The sequence below is a fragment of the Venturia canescens genome, chromosome 1, assembly GCF_019457755.1.
Source record: "Venturia canescens isolate UGA chromosome 1, ASM1945775v1, whole genome shotgun sequence".
NCBI classification, from domain to species: Eukaryota; Metazoa; Arthropoda; class Insecta; order Hymenoptera; family Ichneumonidae; genus Venturia; species Venturia canescens.
In genome coordinates, this window is record NC_057421.1 from 10,498,205 (window position 1) to 10,513,612 (window position 15,408).

General features: G+C 40.0%; 1 protein-coding gene across 1 annotated transcript; it reads right to left on the minus strand.

Annotated features, from left to right (window-relative positions):
- Positions 1–786: 786 nt before the first annotated feature.
- On the minus strand, positions 787–9,688 carry LOC122408664 (proton channel OtopLc-like). The gene is made up of 11 exons (XM_043415583.1): positions 9,643–9,688; positions 8,960–9,356; positions 7,387–7,587; positions 6,105–6,349; positions 4,838–5,019; positions 4,121–4,282; positions 3,707–3,976; positions 2,092–2,342; positions 1,818–1,951; positions 1,272–1,507; positions 787–1,162 (listed from the first exon to the last, which is right to left on the minus strand). Exons 2-11 carry the CDS (start codon positions 8,983–8,985, stop codon positions 872–874), a joined length of 1,998 nt encoding a protein of 665 aa, XP_043271518.1. The 5' UTR covers positions 8,986–9,356; positions 9,643–9,688; the 3' UTR covers positions 787–871.
- Positions 9,689–15,408: the final 5,720 nt, after the last annotated feature.

A 15,408-nucleotide genomic window follows, 5' to 3' on the forward strand; every position in this document is an offset into this window, starting at 1 on the left:
AGGTTGGCTAGCGAGCATCACGATGGCCTGGCTGACCGAGCAGGAGCAACAAAGGCTTCCTAAGAGCCCTTCACTGCCTGCCTATCCTGCTCTCGAGCACTCACCCTTTCCCTCTCGCTCTCCTCTTCCTCTCTCAATCAGTCTTTCTCTTTCGCCATCCTCACCCTTTGGTTCATCATTCCCTCTAGAACGAGAACAGCAACATCCAGCTGGACCACCCCCTTTCCTCTGCCCCTTCCACCGCTGTTTTTCCCTTGCGTGCATCACCTCGGCCAAACTCTCTCTCTCTCTCCGTCCTCCTCTTCGCTTTCTCTTCTGTCTCCTCCGCATCGTCGACGAGTGACGACGTGCTCTCCTCACTCCCTCTCAGCACAGCCCCTCACTTCGTGACGTGATTGCCACCCAAATGTGTTTACCCGTAAACCGTATCAAACCGTCGGTGTGTACGCGGCTCTATCTCTCTTCCACACTCCCTGTACAACGCGAGAGTCTCGTTCGCTCTCTGGCTATGACCGCGCTGAGCTCCATCACTCCCTTTTTCATGCTCCTCCATGTCCGGTAACACCACTCTTTTCCCTTTTTCTTGCTTTTCGGATTTTTCTCCCTTACTTTTTCCCTGCAACCTTTTTTTGCCATCCCCCCTCCCTCTGCGACGACGGAGCTTTGAATTTTTCCGTAAAATCAAACTACTCGTTTGAGCTATCGCGCTATTTTTATCCCTCAATTCGTTCTTTGTACCTGGAAATGTTTACGTGCCGGAAAAAAAACACGCGAATGAGGCTTGAGAAACTCAGAAATCATTGGATTTAATGACTCTTCTGGAATTGAAATTCGTAACAGTTGGAGCCCTCGTGATCGCGCAGCATCGCCATCAGCAGGGCGCTACTTCCACCCCTGGTGGTCTGTACTTGTAACAACCCTTCCACACTTCGAACAGACAAATTGCCGAATGAAATCGAAAGAATATGACGAGAGGCATCGACACGTGCGTGATTATCGTCCATGCCCAAACTCCGAAGAAACGAAGATGATCCGGTCGGACGTCAGCCCGTGATTTCTCAAGTGTGTTCACCGTCCACAGTGCTATGTTCACCACGATCAGAAACGTTATCAATTCCTTGCCAGGCTTAGCCCTCGAGGACGTCCTTCTCCGCCAGGCAATCTTACACGAAACACACGAGACGTTCGTTTTTTGAAAAATCGATTATGCACCTTACATATTTACGAGCAACCTCTTATTCTCCAAGCGAACCTATGTATTTTGCATATACCTGTACGAGAAGAGTCTGACTGGTACTTTGCACAAGTGCAATGAAATCTGCCCCTAGGGAAAGTCCCCAGTTCGGTCCTATTGTCAATACTCCACCAACAGCTCCGAATAGACAATGCAAGTAAACGCCTGCTTGAGCAGCAGCCAAAAGCGTTGAATCCAAATATGGCGGAGGCTTCGTGCTCTTTAGCTCGAGATGTCGAAGCTTCAGAATTCCACCTAATGCGGCCAGAGCACCTGTTCGTATAATCATATTCTTATTGTTTACTGTTCTTTTCATTCCATTCGTTTTATCATCAGTTTTTCTCTCTTTTTCTGTATTTTTGTTCATACACTTTCGTTGGGTCAACGTCAGTCAATTTCTTTAGTCAAAACTGTTTTCCAGTTTCTAGTTTTTTTAAGCTGCGAATTACTGTATTCGCTACTTTAAATCTGTAGTTTTTTTTTCTACTGTTTAATCTCCACGTTCTCAGTACGATTTCAACCTTAAAGTTTGGACTTCTACTCCCATTCCACGTTACGAATCCCAATGAATGTGACGACTAACCTGCTATCAGTATCGCTGTTTCCAGCGCTGTTACTTGTTCTATTGCCATCGTTGGTTTCGATTCTTTGAGAACGAAAAACATAATTAGGCTCAATACGGTAGCGGCAATGACCAAAATACCGCCAAATAATCCCCTGGAAAGAACAAAAAGTTTATACTTTTTGGCAAATTATGAAATATGCCTGAGCACAGTCCGTAAAACTCGAATTTAGAACGTGACATTCTTTAATTACGTTTGAGAACGTTTGAAATAATCTCCTTCGCTATAGGGTACCTGTGTGCACTGCTGCAATCGATACTCAATTGGTAGAGCGATCTCGTAGCCCCGTTCGCTTTAACAACGACTTTTTTGTCAACCCTTTTCCACATCTCGAAAAGTATGACTGCGCAAATGAGGCTGAACTCAATCGTACAGGGAAAGAGAAATGGACTCGCGTCTCGCAGCAATGTTTTTAGAAGACCCTTCTCGCTGACTTCGTGATCGTGTAATTCCAAGATTTCGTCCCTCGTCTCTTCCACCAGAGCCTGTCAATTCATTTAATTCTCGGAGAAATACACTCACCCGTTGCGCTTTTTAATACACAAATTAATATTTATTTATCGACGTCTATATCCACGAATGTAGTGTTAATTATGAAACTGATCCAAGTAGAAAATTCGATCAATTTTTGTTCTTTTTTCCGATGCTCACATCAGACAATGCGAAAGATTTGAAATAGACAAAAATTCCAGAGCTATTTTATAGGGAACTGCAAACTTTATGTCACGTGTGACGAAAGAAAATCACATTTTTTTTTCAACAAATCTTCTCGGAATTTTCTCAAACTTTTTCTCACCGAATTTTTCTAGTTTTTACTTGAGATGCTGAAAATGGGTAAATTTTACGACGACTCATTCGTGTAGAAGGTGAATTTTACAGAATGAAGGTTAATTTGGATTACAGTATGTTATTCTCGCCTAACCTATAGTAAATAACCGTAACGGTCGATTAGCCGATTCATCATCCGAAAATATATGCCATGGGACATAATCGGGATCCCAATCGAACCATTTTTTTCTATCCGATTTTAGTACATCTTTTACGAGCGCACCGCGAAGATTTTTTCCAAGTTTTTTTTTCCAATTATGAGGATTTTGATAAAATATTATTTCCGTCCATTGAGCCATGAGGCGTAATCAGGAAATGATGGAGTTTGGGGAAATCGAAGCTGTAGATTTTGGGAGAATCTTTTAATGAAATCAGATGTGCTATGAGACGAGTTGAAGGGGCAGAATAATCGTTAAAAAATCTTTATAAAAATGTGCTGATGTTTGGCTTTTGTGCAGTTAAAAAAATTCATGTTAAGGCAACAAAAAATTATCAAAAGGGACCAATCCACGTATCCATTCATACGATTATCAGTCAGTTCGGCAATCGAGATCTAAACAATCGTTGATCGAATCGACTTCTCAGTTGTTATAATAAAATTATTTGACTTTGGTCATTTACTCGACTTTTCGCTTCGTATTCACTCGAAACTTTCGTTATTGAGCCCAACGAATCAAGTAATTCGCTATAAAATAAAAAAATCGTCGAATCTACTGCATTTTCGTTAAAAAAAAAATGGATTTAGTTCAACGAACTAAATTTTTTCCATTTGATCCATAAATTTCCCACAAAAACGAGCCCTCGTAAGACCAGTGACGGGCTCCTCAGTTCTTCAAAAATAGTTCGAAATGATTCCATTGGAGGTCGTTTCACGAGTTTTTGATTGGAACTCGGCCGGCCTAATTCGTGTACGGAGACCACAGGATAAATGTTGCTCAAAGTGGCACATGTGCTTTGGCCGTTCTGGTATGTGTCTTATTGCATCGATTATTTCGATACTCGATATACTCGAGGCGGTTACCTGTAGCCACTCGCAGAGGTTGGTGGCTATCATGTGCATGAGGCCCAATTTGGCGAGGGCCCCGTGCTTCGCGAGCTCGAGATCCTTGCTGTTGAGGAATATGAAGTGCATTTGAGCGGTAACCAGTAGAAGCCTTGCACTCGGTGTAATGGCTCTGAATGGACCGCCGGACGCGATTTCCGCGCCGATTTGCAGACCAGTAAATACTAACGAACCGGCACCGAAGCCAACGGCTCCGAGTCGTAGGCAGAAGCTTCCGTATTGTCGTGTCTGCCAATTTTATTTTCGTCCATTTTACTTTCTTTCGATTGATTTTTTTTCTTCCTCACAAGATTCTAGTCCTAGTATTATCGCTGGGACTTGCGCGGAGTATCGAATTGTAACTGTTATGATAATTATTGGCAGTATCGTTACCTGAGTATAGCGCGATTTCTGTGCGTTTTCCCCGAATTCATGAGCACCTTCTTCCTTCCCTCGTTGAATCAACAATTCGTTAACCGCTTTGTCTCGGAACAAAGTCGTGTACATCGTTACGACGAAGGCAACGCTGACGAGGTACAAATAGAGATAAAAACCCTGGAAAAATCGAGATCCCTTTTTCACACGCGCACGAATTTAATCTTCTGCTCGAAAGTTTCATCGCTTCGAACAGTTCAATGAGAGGAACAATGCTGAAAAGGTCGCTGAATATTTTCCTCGTGCGAAGAACGCTCGAATGAAAGCTCTCCCATGCGAATGCGGAAGGTTCATGGTCCAACGACTGCGGCAATGATTCACAATTACGTAACCCAACGCGTTAGTAGCTGCTGCTAATTTTGAAGTATCGTAAGTGCATTCTTGTTAAAAATAATAACGAAGAAAAGGAACGACGTTTTTATGCAGCCAATTTGGCGAATGCCGTTAGCAGGTTTAGCTTAACAAGTTACTATCATAAACGAGAGATCGAGTGCATTAACGCTCTTTTGCTCGTTAACATAAACGCTCGAATCTCATTAACGATGGTTGTATATGCACGAAGTACGGTTACGATGATGGAGCATAAGCTTTCGATGCTGGCGAAGGGGGGAGAATTAATGGCTCAGATAGTAATAATAGACGGATAACAAAGCTTTATTATATTCGTGATAGTACCTGGTTCAGAACCGCTGGAACTCTGTGACTGACGCTCGCCGTGACCGGGACTGCAATCCCAACGACGACCAATAATTTTGCGTACAGAGTGCTTATCGTCGAGATCAACTCTGCTCGATGTTTCAACTTTTGGTCGCGGTACAAAGCCGAGTTTTTGGCAATTCTCACGTTCCCGAATCTGTCTGGTAATCGATTAGTGAAATTAGCTTTTCCTTTGCTTTTGCCAGTCTTTTCAACACATTTTTTTATTGCGTGAGATTTTTGCGAAAAAAATCGTCACCACGCTGGAAAAATGTTTTCCATCGTTTTAACAAATTTGTAGAACATAAACTCGTGTGCCGGGACTTTTTCAGCCTTTACAATCAATCTGGACCTTTGAACTCTTTGAAAAATATTTTACGCTCGAGTTCGTGCGGAGCGAGCTCATCGAACATTCACCTGCGTGAACCACCACGAAAAACTTCGGTATTGTAACGCCACTTGTGATAATTGGTCAGCACTCGAATTTACAAAAAGTTCACGTCAAATTGTGAGGTTGACGATTCATTTTTAGCTTTGATAAACGTTTGGGTACATGAATTTTTGGGTTTTGTGGAAATCCATAAAAATCACCAAAAATATGCTTCGTGACGTTCTAAACCCGGTTTCATTCTATGTTTTTAGCGCGTTTGAAAAAAAAATAAGTTTCTAAAGAAAAATGTCACTTCAACGTGCTGCAAATATAGAATTTCGCAATTTTTTCGTACTTTTATAGGCTCATATGGAAGGAAAATACATGAAAATGGAAAAAGAATTTGGAATTTTTGTTGCAGACAATAATTACGATCTCCACATTATACTTAGCCGAGAAACTTCGACAATGAGACTTGGCGCATAAACTATGTACAAATGAGTATTTCTCACATGAAAAAAATCTTTTTGTTCTTTTGAAATGTCTTCGAAATACACCGAAAAGTTCGCTGTGTCGAGTTATTTCCGTCCATCCTAAAAACATTCCCGAAAACAATAGATTTTCTTGACTTTCTAAAGCAGAACCCCCCTTAAATTAATGTTCCTCAGTGCATGACCACTGATTCACACGAACACTGATTCACTTTTTATTTACATCGAAACCATCAATCACCATGAAAATTGTACGAAATTCATCGTCATCTAGTCACGGTGATCGATTTCATTCTAATGTAAAATCGTGATTCGTGCCTATGCTCATGCACGATGAAAAGCGATTAATTTTTTTGTTTCGTTCCTCACCGAAGTTTTTTCTCACCTTTTTGAACGGTTTCAAGAGCATTCAGGGGAGTGCTCGAGGTGTTCACAGGTGTCAATTGCAAAAGATTGGCAACATGAGAATGTTTCTGTTGATTATCCGATTCGTTATTACGATTCGAAGGAAAATAATGCGTTTGTGTGCCACGAGCATTCGACATCGACGTTGAACTCGGTGCGATTTCCTGCTCATTGTTTACACACGAGGGTAGAGACATGTTGCTCCCGATACCCGAGAAAAGAGCTCTGAAACAGTTGACATTTCATAAAGTACTTTGCTGTTTTCCTCCTGCTCGCTTCCTCTTGTTCGCTCTTCTATTCTTTTGGCGCGTTCTCTGAAGTGTCTCGTGTTTTTCGTCGAGAGTTTCCGGATCGGATGACATATGCACGACAATGTTGACTTCGAAACTACGAGCCCAGCCGGTATTTAGGCGACATCACCGTGCAAGTCACTTCGGTGTGGCCTTGTTTTTCCGAATTAAATTCTGCTTTCCAACCGTATTACGACTATCAACAGTTCCATTAGCCAGTTCGTGTTACTAATTGAATTTAGGTAATGGAAAACCATGTTTGTAGTTTACAAATTAGCGGAGAACAGTTTCCGAATTGAAGTTCAAAAGTCTGGTAGCTCTTTCTGATTTTATTTCACTCATTGAGTTTCGCGAACGAATAAAACGAACGGATTTTTCAATGAGGCAATCCACTTTCGTCTTCCTTCTATTCAAAATCTATCATTTTTTCTCACACTCTTGCGAGCGACTATTTTTTCAATTTTTCCAATGCAGAAGAAGCTCATTGAAGCCTAATCGTTTCTTTGCAAAAGTCCTTTTATGGAACTCGTTCATTTGGACTGTTGGCTGAACTCAGATTTTGTGGAACTTTCGTTCACAAACTTCTCGCTGGTTGTGGATATTAATTTTATAATTTCATTCGATCTTCAGCACGGGAATATTTTTTAAGGTTCAATAAAAAATTTCAAAAAGAAAGAGAAAGAATAAATATTGCGAAAAATGAATAATGGAAAAAAGTACAAATTTGAAAGAAATTCAAATTTTTTTCGGCTGCTTTTTAAATGATGCAGTCGAGGTGCATTGGACTGAAATTTTGGTGAAAAAAATCCCACCAAGTTTTCAGGGATATCCTTTCGTGACCGAATAAATTTTTTTTTCCGAAAATTGCCTGCAGAAAACTACGCTTTTCGAAGCTTTTCAAAATTCTGAAAAATATACAATAATTCCTCAGTCCCGTTCTCTCTATAACGACGATGATCAATAATTTCTTACCCAATAAGAGCTCGACGATGATGAAGTATCGTATTCAGTGCAATGCTCTGTCGTCGTAAGCTCGGAGAACGACTCTGACGTGGCTGTGAGTAACAATATTCCGAACCATCCATTTCGATGCGTGTCAATTCCGTTGCTAGATCTTGTCCTTGAGGACATGGTACTGGGGACCTATGCGTTGGTTGCTCGACCAACTCGAAACTTGAAAACACAAAAAATTCGTTGGGAATGCTTGAATTTTTAGATACTTATATAAATTTGGATGCAAAAATAGGCGAATGAGATTCTAACGTAAATTTTGAGCGATTTTCTTTTCCAATATTTCAGTGTAGCAAATGAATTTTGAGTGAGTTGAAACTCTACAGAAAATCTGGAATCCTTATGATCCATCGAACGAGTATCTGTTTTAAGTTTGAACTTTGAATACAGAAATATGTCACAGCTACTTATATTTTGATTACGTTTCCAAAAGAGTTTGTTTCCATGCATCGCTGTCAAGTGTTTCCAAACGGTTTTCAACTCTTTAAGGTAGCTCATGCACGAAACGATTTTCTTAAGAGTCTTGAAATTTACACAGAGTTTAAATGGGCAGTCGACTTACAAGCATATCAAATTTTGAAGAGTTCGTCTTATTGGTTATTTAGATAAACGTGTTTAAATATGAAGAAAAAAAACACAGGGTTATAGGGACTTGCGTAAAAAATCGTTAATCTTTCCATTTAGCGAATGAACGCTTCTTACGAAGTTTATGAAAAAGTACAAAATAACAATGAAGTCTACAATGAAGGTCTGGGAAAAAATTCGAGACGATCGTCTTACTAATAATAAAGATAAATTACGTTAAAGACTAAACGAAATCGATAAAATGAACACTCGTAAAATCTCTCATTTGCTTATTTCGGCATTTTGTCTCTTCTCGGCTTGGGCCTTTTCTGTCACAGCCTTCTGTCTTTTTATTAACACTTTTTTCTTGATTCATTTTCCTTTGCGCTATCTAAAGTGATATTCTACATAAAAAACTATAATATTTTAGCCAGGGACGAATGAAATTTCGGGTTCACTCAGTGATGGATCCCCGATTAATTAATGGCTCGTAATTTCATTCGCCAAAAGATTTTACAATATCGAATTAATAACACTGACATTAATTTAAAGTGGTTATATCTTTAATTGGGGAGTAAAAATCGCTCTAATTTAGACACCCATAAAATACGATCCTTCCGGCATGATCTACCTTAAAGCCGAACGTTCGATAATAGTGGATGAACTTTGGCATATTTGGCTTGGGCTCGAAGAGCAAAAGAAGAAAAACAGACGTTTCCAACCCGCGGTATTAGATGCTGTCAGTGCAAACAGTTTGCTTATTCGTTAGCACTGCGCGAGCTCTGAAAAATCCGAACTTGTTGATGATTCTGCGCGACTATTCATTCGCAGGGAATGAAAATCTGATTTACTTCGATTCTCGTGACTTTTCTCGCACGTAAGAATATTCTGGTTTATACAACAAAGTTAATTCTGAATGGTATTTGCGTGAAATTGTAACAGAGGCGTATAGAAATGGATATCGACTCACTTTCCGGCCATAGTTTCGTTCGCCATCTAGCCCAGGAGCCGGAAACTTCGAGCTACTGATGTCTCTTCTGCGGAAAGTTTTCCCAGCCGAACTTTTTCAAGGATCTTCGCGACGAGGTCGAAGAGCTTGAGGTGAAACCGTTTCGGCAAAAAAAAAAAAACAATTATTCCGTCGTGTGAAACCTTCCCTGGTATCACAAGATTGCGATTCAATCGGGTTTTTCTGATCGGTTTTTTAACCAGTTTCACAGCTCTCTAAAGTTGCCAAGCGATTCGCGGTTCTTCGTGAAAACTCTCGCGAACTCTGCTTGTTGAAAAACTCTTTTATGTATTCACCGATAGAGAATATTTCGCTGACTCTTTATCATTTGTGAGAATTAATGAAACCGATGCTGTTCCTGCAAGTTGACAGATTCCAGTTGAAAAGTTGATAAATACATCGAACCTGCTGATAGCTCGTTTCATTTTCAAATGGAATTTAAACAGAGAAAAATTATGAGAAAATTATCAAAAACTAAATGAAAAAATATTTAATCAGATATTAAAACTGACAAGAATTTTTGCACAATTAAACTAGCGTTAGTGCGAAATCGGTTTAAACTTAGTGTTCGTGGGTCTTCATCAGATTGTCACCAGACTTTTGCCCCTTTTATTTAGACTTCAAAAAGTATGAATCTTACGCACGTTCATTTTCAGCACTTCCTTTTTACTTTAAGGGCACGCATCCCTTTTTTAGTCCTTTTTTGAACGAATATTCGATCGTCCAAACCCACGTCTTCAGTGATTCCGATGATTTTTATTAAAATACGAGACCACGGTGGTGGAGGGCGATGTCAGAAAAGCTGGGAGGCGCGTGTAAGGAGTTAGTGTCAGTAAAAAGTGGGCTGTCAATATTTCCAGAAAAAAAAAATGGGAGCGTATATCTCGACGTTTTGCTCCACACTGATCTCTCCGTTTTCGAGATAAATTCTATTTACGTTTTCATAAATTAACAAGTTCCCTCTCCCGTTCTTGTGGAAATGTTGTCGACACGATCAACGACTGAGTCGATTTTCACGGCGCAATTATCGGGCGGACGAGGCAAGAGTAGTGAATCTACTTAAATCAGTCCGAATTCGTCCGCCTTTTTTGCTCCTGTATTACGAATGTGAGAAAAACTCGAGTGTTTACAATGCGACGGCATTAGGAAACCATTGCACGAAAGTACACTAAAGTTGTAGAAAACGAATCCGAGACGAACCAACACACGTCGATCGTTCAAATTCCGTCAGTTTTTTCCGTCGCCCGTCCAAACTTCATTTGTCATCCCTTTACCAAGATTTTATAAAAGTTTTGTACTGGAGAAAATGATATTTTTCCTAACGCGAGTCTGTGAACATTCGCGTTTTCCTGGTGCGCATCCCATGCTCGATGCCATGTGTGTAAACCTAATTTTTCAAGTTAGACGAGCGATGTTAATTTGACCTTCGTCCAGATCCAACCTTTGCCGAACTCATGTGAGCGATACAAATTACGTGGGTGTGAATGTACTTATATAAGCGTGTGTTTTTTTTTTTTTTTTTTTTTTTTACTTTGGTATATTACGACGATGAAAATTTAGCGATCGTAAATGATGAAAAGCTGCAACACGATTTCATACGCTTGGGAACTCCCAGACTGTTTGCATATCCTCATGGCGAAGTCGTTGTAACCGTGTCTGATAGAAGACTGCAAGGAAAAGCTTATCAGGGGATTGTTGTTTTTCGTCGAGTTCACGAAACACTTTTTGCCTCGTGTCTGGAAAGACGACACGATGATTATTAGAGAAGCGATGAGAGGGAGAATGAGATAAATTAGGAGAAGCAGGAGGAAAAATAGACATAAAAGAGCGAGGAGGGGGGAGAGGGTTGGAAGGTGTTCGAGCGCACGGGGTAGGCAGTTGAGGGAGTTTTGTCCCATCTGGGAAATTGCATAATCGGAGGAATCGCGGAGAGCGAGTGAGAGAGAAAGAGAGGAACGAAGCGCAAAAACCGGAAGTGAGTTCACCGCCCATCTGCGTCTGGCCCGCCTCAGCGAAGGGAACAACGATTGGGGAAGCAATGACGTTGCTAGGCACGGTGAGCCGAGGGAGTACGGGAGCGAGAGAGAAGCGGATAGATTGATCACGAAACTAGGGGGTGGCGAAGGGGGCTACAGAAAGGAGGAAAACCGGAAGGGCCCGGATATGAGTTTCCGGCACGGACAATTTGCCGCGTGAAATTGAATGATCGACTCCGATAACGCGGTATTGGGTACGTCACAAATGTCTGTCTACGCTCGAGCACGAATTACAGACAGCATTTTTCTGTCCTCTTCATCCTCATTTTCCATCACGGGCTTCCACTTCTCAAACCATCTTAACGAATACTTCGCTACTCGCTCAATTTTCTGAATGCTCTGCATGGAAAACAACGTCTCGCACTCCGCCCAATCGTCTTCGTCCATAATATTTCGTCTCTTGAAAGAATTATTATGTTTTCGCATAGTGATTTCGGATTGTAATATTACGACAGGAATTATCGATGTAAACGGTGTGAAAAGACGAAATTATTGAATCGAATTTGAATTTTCTGGTTGTTTTACGTAGTCAATTTTCCTATTATGAGTCGGACGGTACGATTGGAATGGTTATTTTTATGACAAATTTTCTTTCACTCTTTAGTTTTCACTTAATCGATTGTAGAAATGGGAAGATTCGATCCGATCACGATCTCTAATAATTTATTGTTATGCAACAAGAATTTGTGAAACAACAGGCATAAATTAATTTCGTGTCAATAGAGAACCAACATCGGAGAATTCTAACATTTCGTTTTAAAGATATTTTGAAAAGAATGCAGCGATTGATATTGCGTCATAATCTAAATTAAGGTAGATCATGCCCAAAGGATCGTATCTTAATTTTTTTTTATGGGTATCTCAATTGGAGCGATTTTCACTCCCTAATTAAGGATATAATCACTCTAGATTAATGTCAGAGTTATTAATTCGAAATTGTAAATTAATTTTTTGGCGAATGAAATTACGACCCCTCAATTAATCGGGGATCCATCATTGACTGAACCCGAAATTTCATTCGTCCCTGGCTAAAACACCATAATTTTTTATATAAAAAATCCCGTTAGAGAGCGCAAAGGGGAAACGCAACTGGAAATGGATCAAGAAAAAAGTGTTAATAAAAAGACAGAAACAAAATGCCGAAATAAGCAACTGAGAGATTTTACGAGTGTTCATTTTACCAATTTCGTTTAATCTTTAACTTACATTTAATTTTAACTTCGTAGCTTTAATTATAAACTTCGTAAGAATCGTTCACTCATGTGTATTTTTCTTCATATTTAAACACGTTTATCTCAATAACAGATAAGACGAACCCTTTAAAATTTGATATGCATGCCAGTCGTCTGTCCATTTAAACTTTGTCAAAATTTCAAGACTTTCTTAATAAAATCGTTTCGCGTATGAGCTACCTTAAACTGTTGCAGAATAATCGAGGCGCGGATGAGATTTCATGAATTTTTTTGAACATTGATATTTCGAATAGAACAACATCGAGTGTTGTTCGTTGGAATATTTTGAAAGGGTGGAGCAGCGGAGGAGGTTTTTTTTGTAAACTTCTCATTGGAACGATCGACATTTCCGGTTCTTGGTGAAATAAAAATCTCTGTTTACCCATGTATTACAACTAGCATCGAATGAAGCGCATACACCAACATACATACACGTAATTGAAGACGTGTACGTATATACGTTTGGAAAATGTATGGAAGCGTGAATATCCTGACACTCGGTATGAGCAGCAGCAATATTTACAGTAGAGTAGGCGCAATCGTGGCACGTACGAATTGCTTTCGATCTCCCTCGCGTTTACAAACTGAATTCCCGCTCTATCGAGTACGCCACGCGCTGGCCACTTGCCCTCTTTTATCAACGCACACACGTTTGATTCGTGAACGCGAACACCCTTTCCCATTCTCCTCCTCAAACCCCACAAATGTACGCGATATTTGTGACCCTCCGTCGATGGATCCGCGCTTTCAGACCGCTTCTTCTCCCTTCCCCGATCCCTTTTCCCTTCCGCTCACCTCTTCCCCCGGTATGAACATCCGCATTGTTTCTCTCTCTCTCTCTCTCTCTCTCTCTCTTTCTCGCGCCAACATTATGTATGTGTACTATTGTAAAATCATCTATAAACAGAAACCGCGACTATGTACCTTCGGGAAATTGTTTCCTCGATCGAACGCGTAAAAAGGATTTGGGTTAACGATCATCCACGAAGTGATTCAAACCCGAGAATACGCACTTTTTCTCACTTGTGCAGGCAAATAGTGTAATGCGATAATTATTCATATTTTCGGGGAGAACGTCCCGTTCGAGTGGAGATAAAAAAAGAAAGAAAACAAAAAAGGATTCTGAGAATTATCAGTTCAAAAGTGATTTGTTTGATTTTATCTAAATTTTGATTGATCGGAAACAAATATTTCGAAACGATTTTTCAAATGTAGTAGAATCTTTGAGAAATAAAATGTCAGCACTGTGTCTACTCCCTGAAATTTGCATTTATCGTTCAATCTGAATTCCCGATTTTTGATCAGGAGCCATTCTGTACAAATCTCGATTTAATTTATTTATACTTTCGAAGAAAACAAAATTTCGGATGAAATCAGACCATAATTTTCAAGATAATAATAATGGAAATTTGATTGTTTTTTTAGTCGCTCGCTGATAAATTACTCTGACCAGATCGAAAAAAGAGAAAACCTCTTTTCTGCACTGTAATGAGAAAGTCTTCGCTTTTTTGTGGCGTTTTTCGAGCTGCTCTTCCCCGGGGCATTAGCTCACTCCTCACAGTCCATATAACTTTTGGAATTGCATTTGAGTTTCATTTGATTTTTACATTTGAAACAAATTAAATCTGATAAACTATTGAATTTTTCTTATTATTCAAACTTTGTATCCCCCACACAAAAATGTCTCGTCCAATGAATGAGTTATCAGTAAGATACGCATTGCTGGACACGTTTTCATGTACGACTGCATCAACAGAAGAATGAATTTTTATACAATTTCTTTTCACGTCTTTTTATGGTGTTGACATTGCTGTTGTTGTTATTTGACTGTTTCCCCATCGTTGCTTCTTCATTCTTTCACGTCGATCTAGTTATTTCTTCGATTTTTCATCGTCGATTTACGGCATTCTTTCGGTCTCACCCTATGAACACACAACCTATAGCGCCGTCGTCTCTTTTCTCCCTTTCTCTCATTCTCTCATTTTCTCTCTTTCATTCGCAACGCTCAAGTTTTCATCGTTCGAAATTTATTCCAATATTTTCAATTAAAGTTGGACAAAGCCCGTTTGATAAGGCCGCGTATGGCCGGCATTGGTAACGTGTTAGCCCGCTCCAGTTCCGAGGGATAAAAATAACGTATAACTTCACGCGCCACTGATGCTGCTCGCTCTGTTGCTGGTGCAATCCGCGAGCCACGAGACTCCGACTCGTGTACATATATACATCCCGTATATTTATTATATACACACGTTCGACGCTCATTTTATATCCCCAACGTTACTGATCTCCTCGTGAACCTATTGCCCGTGCCAGCACTCCCTCATTCCTCTATTACGTATGTTACATTTCGATTCAAATCCTTCGGAGTATTTAGTCAAATGGGTTCATTGGATTCCCGTGGCGTTTCGTTGATCTTGTTGTTGACGCTTCCCTAAAACAGCGTCCGTTGCTTAGGATTCCCTGCCTCCCAAGGAGTGCAGATTATTTGGAAAAAAATATCTTCATTTTGCAGATTGACCCAACGGAGTACAACGACTTTAGATCGATTCTAAATGCGATGGTTTTTGGAGTAATTCTGAGTCATTTTCGTCTCGAATATTTCGCTTTCTCATCAGGTTGGAGGAAAGTTCATTTCTAGGCTAAAGTTCAATCGAAGCAAAAGTCGGACGCTTGAAAAATTATTTTACGGCAATTCGATATACATTTTAATTGAACGCTGTTCGAGATCATTTTAATTAATGTTTTTCACTTCTCTAGTTCTCATTGCATCATTTATTGAATTTTCAATAACAGAGGAAACTATAGCGCACTCAAAAAATGCGATGGCAAATCTTCCATAGCCACCGGTTCACCCATCGAGCTTAGTTAAAGGAGGGCAATAACAAAACTTTAAGTGGAGACACGCGATTATCGATTCGTAACGAAACGTATATGAAGTAAATCAGAAGTTTTATATTTACTATCGAATCCGTAATGAGCACAGGAATTTTAGAGGCTGGAAAATATTGTTTTTCTCAACAAATCTGCTTTGTCATAAATTTTTAAAAAACTTTGCATTTCGCCTCTCCCCGACTCAACAGTGTCGTATTCACACGCATTTTTAATTAAGGGGTCTACCCTAATGAGAATTTTCAAAAAATCG

Excerpts from the sequence above, each read along its gene's own strand:
- LOC122408664 (XM_043415583.1), bottom strand. The coding sequence starts at position 8,985 with ATGGCGAACGAAACTATGGCCGGAAA. Across the intron at positions 4,283-4,837 it reads TTCCAGCGGTTCTGAACCAG|GGTTTTTATCTCTATTTGTA; the intron begins GTACTATCACGA and ends CGATTTTTCCAG. Across the intron at positions 1,952-2,091 it reads GATTGCAGCAGTGCACACAG|GGGATTATTTGGCGGTATTT; the intron begins GTACCCTATAGC and ends TGTTCTTTCCAG.